Raw genomic sequence first — 13,619 nt, forward strand, 5'->3', positions numbered from 1 at the left:
GCCTTTGATCGCACATTAAACTGAAAGTGGAAGCAGAATCGGGAAAAACTGCAGCAGGTGACCTAATGTGCTGTCCAGGCCAGATAGCGTTATCTTTAATCAGACGGGTTTCAGTCTATGTTGGACAAAAAATACACTGTATTCATCCTTTCTCCCACTCTCTACTTTCAGTTGGCCGTATCTGATGTCTTGGGGACACTGTGACATTTAAGCCCAGCTGCCATGTGCATCCCACAACTGGCTCCTTTACATTACGAGTCTGTCCAGGTAGCAGGAAGGCAGGGAACACCCCTGTTGCAAATGATTACACTCGATTACACAATATGTTTGAGACAGCTACTGTAATTTGCATGCGTTTCACAGGATCTGGAACAGTGTAATCACATTCACATGCAGCTGCGTTTCCTTCGAGCTACTTCCCCTAAATACGCATCACTAACAGGGAAACCTCACTGCGATGCAAACACGACACGCGGAAGGGGGGGAATCCCTCAGATGTCTAAGCATATTGCCAACACTGTGACAGCCCCCTCATGGTGGCTTCATGTAAAGTGTCTGGACTTCCCCACGACCTGCAAGCTGGTCAGCGTTAAAACACCTGATTGCTGCAAGCCTCCGCAGTTCCCAGTGTTTCTATTGGACGACGCGGAACGAAAATGGTGTGTAAAAGACGCCCCGCTTTTGAATCAAACAGTAAATATACATGACTATGGGAATGTGTTTATTGTAGGTGTGTAAATGCACGCTGCATGTAAATCCTTCATAGAAAAAAACATGAAAAACTAATGTCGCAAGTGTCGTTCGGGGACAACCTGCCGCAATTAAATTAAAATATTCACTCACTTTTAAGGCAAAGTCCCCGCACTTGGTTTTACATGTATTGCAGCCAGTGCAGTTTGTCACAGAAAAGCTACGAGACAAAAAAAAAAAAAATAAAAATAAAAAATAAGACGAATAAACGTCACATTTGAAAGCAGTGCAGTAAAAAACTCCTCAAAGACGGGAGCAAACAGTCTGGCTTTTATATCAGGAATGTCGGTAAAGACTTAAAACAGCAGCCGTGCATTTACATGTTTCAGGCTGCACAAAGTACTCCCCACAGTCTGTACACAAGTCTAAGAGGTTTTCTTCTCCTCCAACTCTACACGAGAAACAGTTTGAGCAGAACAAGAAAACTTGAAGTCCAGTGTTGGTGGTTATAATCCAGTTCAGTCAGTTTCTGTCAGTACTTGTTGATCCCAAATATCCGTACTCCGTGAAACTGAGGCAGCTTTGGGAGGAGGACGCTCAGGAGGGAGCTCGTGTTGATGACGAAATGTGTGGGATCGTATTTTGTGTAGAAACTGGCAAGAATATACCTGCAAAGAGAGAGAGCACATCAACACTGTAAACACTGGATCTCAAATACAGACTCACAAGTACCGAATATCGCACAAGGAAGATCACATAGGCTAGTTAGGCTCTCTTCAATGAATCAAGGTGGACACGCGGTCCGTTAGAGCACCAGTTTAAAACAATCCCTCTGAACATCTGAGTACTTTAACCTAATAAGCCTTTAACTATTAAAAAAATACTTTAGTGTAAGTTCTGCATAATAAATACGCCTGTTAAAGTTAAAGCACGGTGATGATATGTGGACAGTGGACGACTGGCATCATTATCATAAATCACTCACCAACCACGGGTGCGGTTTGATAAGCTCGTCAATCGAGCGCCGGTAAATGTCTCGGGACCCCACAAGCAGCAGCAGCAGGAACGCGCAGCAGCACAACCCGGGCATTATATTATCTGTTATCATTATCAGTGGTAAAACCGATAATGACATGAACAGATATTACAAAAATAGGCTAATATTGGCCGATATTATAGGACATCCCTAGTTATAGGGAATCTGCATCTGAATCTATAAATCTGCAAAAAAGTGAATTAATGCCGATCAACGTATCTGCAGAAAACATCTCTCTCAGTTTTACCCCTTTTAAAATAAACATAAAAAAGTTTAAATAACTGGGAATTTGGGTTACACATAAGTACAAAGACCTATATAAGGCTAATTTTCTACCCGTGTTAGATGGTCTGAAACAGGACATTAAACGTTGGGAGCTGTTCCCTGAGTGGAAGGATGAAATACTATCAGAATGAATGTACTAGCTAAGTTCCTTTATCTGTTTCAGAACCTTCCCATAACTCTGACCAAATTCTTCTTCAGCTATAGATAAGCTCATATCGACCTTTATCTGATAAAAAAACAAAAAACAAAAAAAAACACGTGTATGAAAATGCATATTGCACAGACCATGTCTTTAGGGCGGCATGGCACTTCCTAATTTTTTGTTTTATTATTGGGCAGCCAACATTAGAGCACTGGACGTCAGACACAGACACCTCAAACACCCCCAAATGGTTAATGCTGGAAGGAACTTCCTGTGGACCCTCCAGCTTACCAGCTTTATTGTGCACTGAACTCCCATTAGCAAAGCCCATCTCTTATTATACCCTTAACCCCGTTGTGGCCCACTCAGCCTGTCCCTTTTTGATCCGATAACAAAAAATCCCATGTTTCCTCCCTCGGTGTTGGATGGAGCTTTTGATGTGTGTGGTCCAGGAGTGGGATACATTCATTACAGGATCTATATGTAGTAACTTTACTGTCTCACATTCCAACTGCTTCCCCTTATATCCCCGGGTATCTTTGTTAGACTCCATCTTCAAGCTGGGGAAAAACTTAAAGCAGATTATAGGTAAGATATATGGCCTTCTCAATCTATTTAACTTGTCAACTTTAGATTATGTCAAACAGATCCCAGATGCAGTGTGGCAGAAAGTTATTAGGAGGATCATCTATTTGTCAAAGGCATAGAGTTGTACCATTTAAGATGGTGCACCGGCCTCATTGGTCAAAGGTCAGGCTGTCCAAAATTAGGCCGCAGTTAAACCCTACCTGTGATAGATGCAAGCAAGCTCATGCAACTCTATTACACATGTTCTGGACATGTCCAAAACTACATCACTTCTGGCAGTCAATGTTCAATACTCTCTCTAAAATATTACTGCTTTATTTGGTGTCACTCCACAGGCTGTGAATTTAAGTAACTAAGTCCAGTACGGTGCCTTTTGTACACTACTGACCAGACGTCTGATCCTGTTCAGATGGAAAGACCCTCTTCCCCCTTCATGTTCCCACTGGATCAGAGACACTATGCAACATCTGAAGCTCAAAAAAATAAGATACTCTCTCCAAGGGTCTGTTTTGAAATCCTATGCGACCTGGCAGCCTTTCTTGGCTTTTGTGGATGAAATGGAAGCAGAAAACGTGACCCTGTAATACACGTGAACCCTTTACCTTTATCGTCACGTGTTTTTTCTGTCTCTGCTATGTTTGTTTACGTGACTCACCTTATGAACAGGTACATGAAACAACTATTTTTGATTTAACAGTACAGGTCTGGTGGGTGGGTAGGTGGGTGGTGACCAGGAATTAGTTTCCGTTTGTATTATGTTTGTATTTTGTATTTTGCATATAGTGAAAATCTCAAATAAAAAGACCTTGTTCAAAAAAAAGTCAGCAGACGTACGACGCGAATTTGTAATTTGTATATAAACTACAACAGTTAGCATGCTAAGCTAACTAGCTCAAAAACTAATGAAGCGAAAGCAAAAGTTTGTTCTCTTTCTCTTTCCCACCGAGTGAAAGTCACTTCATTCTCAGTTTCCTGGTGACTACATTCACCCAGTGATCCGTCTACAACTCAAGCAGTCTCAGTTTCCTTAAAATTCACTGCATTTCTGTACTGTATGCCATGCAGCCCTCCTCTTTTTCATCTCCTTTCCACGTCGCCGATTCTCATCAGGATCTAACCACCAAAATACCGTAACATATCGTATTCACAAGGCCAGAGATGATTTCATAGTAGATTACAGCTACATGGGGGTTATGTCAGGATAAAGTGACACGCACCATTAGTAAGATGACCTGTTTGGTTCCACAAGCTGCACATTAAGAAACACTTACAAAATGTGATTTCTAGAAAGACTTTACAAGACACAGTGTTTTTAGCCTCATCATGAGAGCACGTTTTACCTTCATAATCTAGCAAGCAGCTATGAACTCGGCTAGTAATGAAAATCTACAGTTTTTTTTTGCTACTACCAATAGTGAGGCACCCATTGTTTAAAAAAAAAAAAAACTGGAATTTCGGGTTGTCTGCCAATGTTATCACAATAATGTGCACCGGGGCTGCCAGAAAATGGAAAGTCTTTCTGGTGATTAGTCTAAAATCGACCTCAGACAGATAACGGAGACTGAAGGGTTTTCAGCAGTCAACCGCAAAATGAGTCAAAAACAGGCCTGTTCCAGAAAACTCAGTACATATTTAACTACCTGTTGATTTAGTCATCAAACTCAAACCGAAACTGCAAAGGGTCCAGCGCAGAGGATGAGTAAATGAGTATACGTGCTTACAGTACAATTGGTGAGATGGTGAGGAATTTGCGCGAAGACGTAAATTGGACGCCGTAGTCCATCTGTTCCCAGTGCGTGAGCAGACGAGCTTTGCCTTGGTCCGGTGTCTCAAAGGGAGTGCCCTTCACTGTGTGTAGAAACAGGTACATGGCCTGAGGAGAAGACGCCGCACAGCAGAGACACATTAGAGAAACCAACGGGCATAATGAGGCTCTCATCAGAATATACATTTAAAACAGTGATCGTCCACTAGTGTTTAGTGACACTGAATCATTAAGACGAAGTTCTGCTACAGCACGAAAATACACTTAATTTTACTGCATTTCAATTATCCAGTCTTAACATATATGATTATGGAAGGATGTATAAAAAAGCAGAAGAGCAAATGTTGGTGTAACCTCAACTCCAGGAGTAAAGCTATACAGTTTGCAACGCAGATCAGTTTATACGTTTTGGAACTGAACAAAACAGCCGTGCACATGATCTTAATTGAACTGTACTCGTCATATTTTTATTTCTGCAGAACCATCACGTAATGCAGACAATAACAAATGTGAAATGTCAGCTGTGACTACTGGAAGACCTCAGTATCAATTCTGGCTGATGTCGTTGTTGTTGTTACATCATACGATTACATCACGCATTGAAGAAATATTTTACATAGTGGTAGATCATAACATTGGTGGGTCATTATCATTCAGACTGTATAACACAGTATAAAAGCTCAGGATCTGTGATAGTGATAAATATGGCTTACACACTAACTATAAATCTGTATATGCAATACACAACAGATGAATAAATAATGGCACCGGATGGCGCATATGAAAATGCTACAGAGATGAAGTTGCTATCAGATGCTAAAGTGTATTCTACATTGCACAGTTCCTTTCTATTGTTTTGCTTTTCACTGTCTAATGGCAGATAAAAAGCTGTTTCTGAATCATATACAATATATTCTTGTGTGTGTTCAGAAGGATTTTCACATAAAAAAGCCTTCACTGTCTTTGGGTTGTTTAATTCTTTTTTTAGTCCGTATCGCTACACGGACTTTGTTGCATAATGAAGTTAATAATAATCTAGTTTGACATTTTGCACTTTGAAATGATAAATAAAGCCCCACTCAGATCAATCACAGGTTAGCTTAGCCCAGCCTGGCACAAAAAACAAACAAAAGCGAGCTTGGCTGGACCAGACTGAAGAGTGGTATCCTTCCTCTCAATTTAGCACCCAGCTCCTGCTCACTGATGTTTTTATATGAGGTTTTACGTGTGTAAATGCAAGCAAATGATGGTGTAACCTCAAATCCAGTAATATAGCTACTTGTTTGATATGAGGACATACTGAATAATAAAAGCAGACACTTCGACTGGTACCAGACTAGAGGTGGTACAGCAGCAGAAGGCAGAGCTGCATTAATGATGGCTCGTTGTGATCATCATGCATAAAAGCAGAATCTAGACATTCAAGATGGAAATATGATTTCTAATCGGTGCAGTTGTTTTGGGTTCACTTTAACTGACCAGGTTGTGGATGACATTGGTGAGGGTCCAGACAAGCGGCACAGTGAAGAAGGGAATGCTGAGCAGCACTATGTGCAACACGACGGTCAGCAGCAGGTAGGTGAGCCATATCCCTCTGCTGTTCATCACCCGCGTGTTGGGGTTGACCTCGCTGTGAGCTACGCCCACATTCATCCTGAAGAAAGAGGGAGACAAATGTGAGAGCGCTTACTAATCTGATGATTAATGACCTTTGTGTGAAAATATCCTGGAAATAGTAAAAAAAAAAAAAAAAAAAAAAAAAAAAAAAAAAAAAAAGAAGAAATGCTGAGCTCCTTTCTTAAATAAAGGGTCATAAAAACCCAAAGACAGATTTAACTGAAGATTATGGCCATGACTGTCAGACTAGCAGATCAAAACCCTGAGATATTGAATCAAACTTCAACAAAATCCAACATTAGACAAAGAAAATCAGCAAGTCCTCACAATTATGTTTAGTTAATGTGTTCACAGACTGTCAACTTGTACTTTTTATTTTACGAACAGTTTTCACACGGACTATTAGTGAGTGTCCTTTATTTTGTCTGTGCTAAATGATTAGGCATACTCTTACAATATCTGTATATATTCTGAAATGTCAATCAGCTGACAAATAAAACACACAATATCTACAATAATAAAGCAAGGCACCATGCAAAAAACTATTTGCAAATGTAAATTAAGCCATTTTAAATGACTATATAATTAATACAATCAGATATAACAGTGTAAATAATATTATTATACAAGTGATTTAAAGACATATAAAGGCACCTGGAAATTTGTGATATTTCCATATTATAGCACAAAGGTTTAACTGGGGCAGTTACAACATCTCTGTGTCTCTTATGTGAGTCCCGGGGAAATGACACCGCCCGACTGAGGTGTTCCGTGGGATAAAACAGGCGCTTCCTCCGACTACCATCATCACTGAGCTAACACACCTAGCCGCAACTTTCAGCCACACAAAACAAGAGAACAATGAACGGGCAAAAATATTAAATATTCCAGACCGACGTCTGTAACTATCCCCCTAATGTTCGGACGTTTTAGCTTCAGCCTGCTAGCTAAGCACACGGCATTATAACCTGAGGTTCATGAGCTAGCTACCAGCTGCTATCCACAGGTTGACGGGATAACGCTAGCGCAGAGTTATCGTCGCTTATAATTCACGGTGGAAGACGACGTGTTCATGCAGAGCAGGTCAGCGGCTTCTGCTGAGTAATTAATTTGGCCCAAGCGACCTATGGGCGTTTAAAACGTTACATTTCACCGGAGCAAACTTTACCTTCCTGTGTTGTCGTAGCTCACCAGGAAATTCCTCTTTTTTTTTTCTTTTTTTTTTTTTTTTAACCCCGCCTTCGTCAGGTTTTTGGGGCTGGTTCCTCTCTGCTGCAGCCGAGAGCTGTCAAAACTCCAGTGGTCCTGGCCTGCGCAGGTAAACTGGCTGAGGTGGTTTTGCGCAAAGCACAGCTGTCCTCCCAAGAAATTCCCAAGATGCGCCAATGAGTGTGAGCAACAATTTAACTTCGCCGTTAATTCCCACATACCAGCCCGAAATGTCAGCACGATAACACGTGAATACTGCTGCTTTCACCAGCTTTCACTTCAGCTTCCAGTTTGTTTGCATCTGTACATCACCTTTTCAGGCCCAGATGTTATGTTGGATAAGTTACACTGTTTATTTCTTGTAATTAATGACTTATGACTTTGCATCAACAATTATCAGCAGTTATCAGTAATATTACATTTATTTGCACATTAAGTTCTTTAACATTCACTATCCAGAAATTGAACATGTTATTCTAAAATGTTTGGCTGATACTTTGCACAAGTGCATATTTTCTTTGCACTCACTTACCAGTTCATAAGGTTTGCTAGATCAGTTCAATTCAAATTCACTTTGGTTATATAGTACAAATTGTCTCAAGACATTTTACAAAACTGGGTCTGGAATCCCCCAGAGCAAGCAGTAAGATGGTGGCAAGGAAAAACTCCCTCTGAACAGGAAAGAAACCTTTAGCAGTCACACAGAGACAGAAAAAAGAGAAGAGCAGCGTGAGAATTTGATCATGAGTATAAATAAAACAGTTCGTGACAGCAGTTGTTCCCTCACAGGTAGCTGCTGGAGGTGTCGTGGGCAGGTTGGAGAATGATGCATTCAGGTCCACGTTAATAAGACTGGGCAGGTTGTTGAGACCGTGACCACAATATAGACCGATGTCCAACCTTCCTTTTATGTCTAAAATTGTCAGCTGCGTGACCATTTAAACAGAAATGATTTGTATGAAGAGTTTGAGTGAGGTTTTAGAGTTCGTCATCATACAGACACAATTCTGGTTTAAGTTATTATTGATCTCCACGACGAGTGGCAACGAATGCACCATATCTTAGCTTCTTGGAGGTTATGGGATTCAGCATTAGCTGAGAGAGCTGTTGGTCTGGCTGTGTTTTCATTTCGTACTACTATTGAACCGTCACACGTTTTTATTATTTTGACAACCCTGTTTTAGTCTGTGGTCTAGGTTAAACAACGAAAACAATTAAGTGTTTAATTCAGCTCAGTTTAAGAGCACCACAAACTACATCCTCCAAAATAATCATCCAGTTGAATTATTACCTTTCTTACATGGGTTCAACATCAATAGAAGATAAGTTTTAGTGCAGGACTGTTATATTGGTCTTTAATAGCATACCCAATAAACTGGCAAGCGGATGTATTTACAAGATCTGACTACTTCCCGTTTGGAAATGAAATAAAATCATAATTTAAATATGCTCACTCTGACGTTATTTATTATTACGCAACCGTACCACAAATATTGGACATCATGCCAGTTCACATGTCACCGTTTGGTGGTTGCTTCATAGGTGGTTTGGAAGCGTCGGTGGAAAGTACTTAAATTTGTGTGTGATGTTATTGTGTGGTTTTTGTATTCATATATCCTACCAACAAATATTACCCTTGTATCCAAGCACCGGTACATCTTGTTCCCCTATGTCATACAACTCCATTGTTGTCCAAAAAATTTATCAAACCCATCAGCAAAGTTTTTTCTTCCTTCCATGGGATTTGACATTCATTTCGTTTCTGTCTCCCACATGCTGATGTGCACTACCAGTCAAAAGATTAGACACACCTTCTTAGTCATTTCAATAAAAAGTTGTCTCCAGACCTCTGACTGGTGGTGTTAATGCTTGTGGATGAAATGACCAGAAAGTTTTCTGGTTGCCTGACAAATTGAGAGGTTTCATTGCACTGATGCAGCAAGACACTTTAGCTACTACTGGCATAAGACAGGGCTCATTCATTTGTAATACTGAACAAAGTTGCCTAATCGAAACTAAAATCTACTGCAAACACCTGTGCATAAAAAAAGGTAAAAATAAAATTAGCAGAAAACCTTTAACACCGGCTTTTTTCCTGAATGAATCAAATTCTCAATCGAGCACAATATTGGCCTTTGAACGGATGCTAAATTAAACTAAACTAAATTACAACGAGGTTGGCTTTTCCTGTGAAAAGGTTTAAGCGAACAGTAAGTTTCTCTTTAACCTGGGGCTGCAGCTCTGAGTTTCTTTAAACTAATATTAAATGATCCAGAATAACGAGCAGTGAGCAGTTAACTAGAGCATGCTTCAAATAAATTCAACATATTGTTCCCTGGAGAATGAGTGTTTAGGAAAAAATAATAAATAAGGAAGTGTTGAAAAATGTACATAACTAGTAGTTGAGGTACCGCGTACAGTAAACCAGAGCGTCTGACATCATGTGTTTATGTGGATGTTTTATACTCATAGGTACAGCACATATTAATGGGCTGTGAACAGCTGTTTACAAAGGCAAGGCTCAACGTTCCAGGTCGTATTTTAAATCGACTGAGATGCCAAATTATTGAGAGAAAACCCAAAAACCTGCATTGAACAAAGTCAACCCGTTGATGAGAAAGAGCTACTCCATCAAACCTGACACAAAAGTACAAGTTGTGACACATTCATTGTGCCCAGAGGAATGATTCTCTGCTGCTCCCCGATCAGCAAACTGATGGGCACACATTATAACAGACATTCTTGCTCCCTAAATAACTGATCCTAGTGTCTTTGTTTAGCCCACCCCAAACTCTGCGAGCAACGTTTTGTCCATAATGACCAGAAAGGCCATTTCTGAGGAACTTTCCTGATGTATTACGATATCATAAATGATGTAACATCTCTAATTTCCTGATTACATCATATTTCCGCAAATGCCTTGTGTGCTAATATTTCCTAGCTCAGCACTTTTCTTATATCATGTGCCAAAGATTTTAACTCTGCCTCTACCAGTTGCTTGGTTAAAGATGACCACCAAGTGTGTTTTGTTGCTTAACTTTTATATTTGAATTCAGTGTTGTATTGCTACTCAGTATGTTTTGATCATTTGGAATCTTCATTTATTTCCTTCCACATATTTTGTGATTGTCTTTCTGTACAAAGTTCTCTTTTAGGAAAAGTGCTTGACAAATAATTTCCTTATTTAATCAGAGAATTCACAACAAACTGTAGGTTTTGCCTTCAAATGACTGGATTTCTGTGGGTGTGACACTGAGGCTGATTCTTCCTTGTTAACAATCTGGTAGCACTAGGCTTCCTGTTACTTCCTCTTCCCTTTTAAATGTGACCTTCCTTTTTTGCTGTCAGTTGCATCATCAAAGAAGAAACGCGATAGTAGTCTGATTGGGGAGGAAGTATGCAGGAAGTGTAGGATCTCCAAAGAACAGCAGGAATGTTTTAGGAAAGCACAGCTTCCTTCTTGTCCTAGCATATAATTATTTATATTAATTAGAAGAAAGGAGGAGTTCCAGGTAAATTCAAAACTTTACTTAGAAGGAAGTACTGCCTTCAGAATACGGTAACACCATTCATAAATCATGACACACAGGGGGATGATATGAAGCTTGACCCTTATTTATTGTGTGTGAAAAATACAAAATAAAAAAAGACAGAGGAAAAAAAACACATTACTATAAATATAAACAAATAAATACAATAAATATTATTTGAATAAATACGATAGATAATAATTCCATTGGAAATATGCCATTGCCTGGCAGGAACATGAGTGGAAACACTGTTGTTGACATGTTATCAGCTAATGAAAACTACACATACATCGACCAATGTGATCAAATTTAGGATTTTTTTTTTTTTTTTTTAAAGGAGCAGCTGCACATCGGCGAACACTGAAACGTTTTGTGCTCTACATGCATTTCTGAGTCGAGCTCTCTGCGTGATGGGTCGGGTCGCCGACGGCAAAAACCCGGGCTGCGAGGACGGAAAAAGAAAAGAGCCTGTCCATGGTGTAGTGGCACAGCGGAGCCTCCTGCCATTGTTTAATGGGCTGAATACTGTCTTCTGCGCCGGCGTGAGTGTCCTGCAGAATAAAAAAAACACCTTTTACACATCTGGGATTGAAAATTTCATAAACTCTAATAATTTTTTTGCAGCATTGTTTTCTCAGTTGACTAAACTTACCTGATTCGACCCACCAAGCGACTTCACACATTTGCTCATGTCTTTGTGCAGTTTGTCAAGCGCTGGCTTCACCTTGCTGACAAACCCTGCGCAGCTTTGAAATCCAGAAACCCTTTCCACCGCAGAGTTGTAACTCTTCAGGACACTGAGCATCTTCCCGACACATGGCTGAACAACAAAAGAGAGGAACACTTAAAAATCCTGTTTGAAGTGACAGCATTTCATACCCATGCCACATTATTTTCTTTCTCTAATACAATGACATTAATGTGATATTTCTAGTTTGGCTTGTTAGTTTTTACCATAGACTTCTGTTTGAGGGTCCCGGGATCACACATGTCTTTTGCCTCCATCCAAACAAGAGAGGTGGAAAAGTCTGCCACGTCTGTAGATGCACCCCGCGCCTGAAGATCATTTAGAACATACACTTAGTACACGGTTGCATTGATTAGTTATGCCACTGATAACTAATCAAACGTTAATTTAAGCCAGTATACGTGAGCAAAATCAGACCACTCAATCATAAAGAGATGAGTTGCTGAAAGCAAAGTTTACTAATAAATAGTCCAGATTCTGTCTAAAAGTTTTACATATATCTATATATGTTTGCATCAGTTATTACAAACATCTCAAATTTAAAAGTGAAACTCTTACCTCCACAGACACAGTTTTGGCGATGTGGTTAAGCGCCAGGGAGCTGCTCCGTACGTCCTCGCATGCATCTTGCTGCCCGGCTGGAGCGCAGGATGCTGCCGCAAACAGCGTCAAAAGAGCGGCTACGACGGTGAGGCAAAAATTCATGGTGGGGTTTATTCTGAGTTAGGCTGAATCCTTCTTGTTGAGCGCTGCTCTCTGTGATCTGCGATCTAAGTGATGGTGACCGGGATGAGGCTTTTTTATAGTGCAGAAAAGAGTGAGTTGAGTGACTCAGTGCAGGGTTTTCCTGGGCATCCCTCAGGTGAGTTCACGCCGAGTGCAAATCAATATCTACGTAAGCGTAAACAGGAAGCATCCGCATGAGTGTATGAGCAATATGTTATAATACGTTATAAGTTAGATTATAGTCAATGAATGTAATTATAACTATACAGAGAGTTTCAATTTATCTTTTAAGATCACTTTTTTATTATTATTATATTTTCTCTATTGTCGAGTTGCTTGAAACACACGTGTTCATTATTAACATTATTTCCAGTATTATTATTCACCATTGTCATGTTTTCTGAATATTAAGTACTTAAATGACCCCAATTAATGCGTCCTAATCAAGTTTCACATCTATGGCCACACCGAGGAAGTGAGAATAACCTTTTACGTATCAGGGCGACAATGATAATGATTGGACAAACTTTCCGTCTGTGTCCGCGACCTGCCCCTCTTCTCTACCAGAGAAAAAACTTTGCATTTCAAATGAGCATTTGTTTTTCTGAGAAAAAATAAGATAAGGGAAGGAGTAAGATTGTAACACTTCCCTTATCCTTCCCAATTTCAGTAAAAATAAATAAATAATAAAAAAAAAATAGAAAAAACGTAATATATATATATATATTGATTCATTTATTTATTTATTGTGGGTGGATACTGTAGATTGACTGTAGATTGATCGTAACTGACTAATTTCTTTACACCTTATCATAAATAAATCATTACATTTATCGCTCAGCTGCGGGTAAGAGGGGGAATATTTATCACTAGTCCTTAAATTCATATCATTTCAATATAGACTTCTAGCTGGACAAAAAAACAAAAATACATTAATGTTACAACCAAAAAGCTGAGTTGAATTGCTGCCTGTACATTTATGATAACAGTGTATGCAGTTTTTGCGCAGTCGAGACCAGGTTCTGATTATCTGATAGGGGTCCAGGGGACAGATTATGGCCTTTTCCTTTAACTTTTTAAGCCCTAGCAGCCAGATAATAATAAATAAAAGATATTGTCAATCAATAAATTAAATGTTAATTAAAGAAAAAAACAAACCAACAACAAAAAAACAATTGCATTCTCAATTGAAACAACCATTTGTAAAACAAGATTTTAATACGTGGTTAATCTGTGAAGCCTTTGTGATTTTAATTTTAATTTTACTTTCATGTTGAATATAT

The 13,619-nt window shown here is 39.4% G+C and overlaps 1 protein-coding gene and 1 long non-coding RNA gene across 2 annotated transcripts; one reads left to right on the plus strand and one right to left on the minus strand.

Annotated features, from left to right (window-relative positions):
- Positions 1–700: 700 nt before the first annotated feature.
- Positions 701–7,426, minus strand: ormdl2 (ORMDL sphingolipid biosynthesis regulator 2). Its single transcript, XM_047594246.1, has 4 exons — positions 7,292–7,426; positions 5,986–6,160; positions 4,463–4,614; positions 701–1,358 (listed from the first exon to the last, which is right to left on the minus strand). Exons 2-4 carry the CDS (start codon positions 6,157–6,159, stop codon positions 1,223–1,225), a joined length of 462 nt encoding a protein of 153 aa, XP_047450202.1. The 5' UTR covers position 6,160; positions 7,292–7,426; the 3' UTR covers positions 701–1,222.
- On the plus strand, positions 7,389–12,259 carry LOC125013519. The gene is made up of 3 exons (XR_007113392.1): positions 7,389–7,514; positions 11,200–11,404; positions 12,177–12,259. It is a non-coding gene; the product is annotated as an uncharacterized LOC125013519 (long non-coding RNA).
- The last annotated feature ends 1,360 nt before the right edge of the window (positions 12,260–13,619 follow it).

The sequence above is a fragment of the Mugil cephalus genome, chromosome 1, assembly GCF_022458985.1.
Source record: "Mugil cephalus isolate CIBA_MC_2020 chromosome 1, CIBA_Mcephalus_1.1, whole genome shotgun sequence".
Lineage (NCBI taxonomy): Eukaryota > Metazoa > Chordata > Actinopteri > Mugiliformes > Mugilidae > Mugil > Mugil cephalus.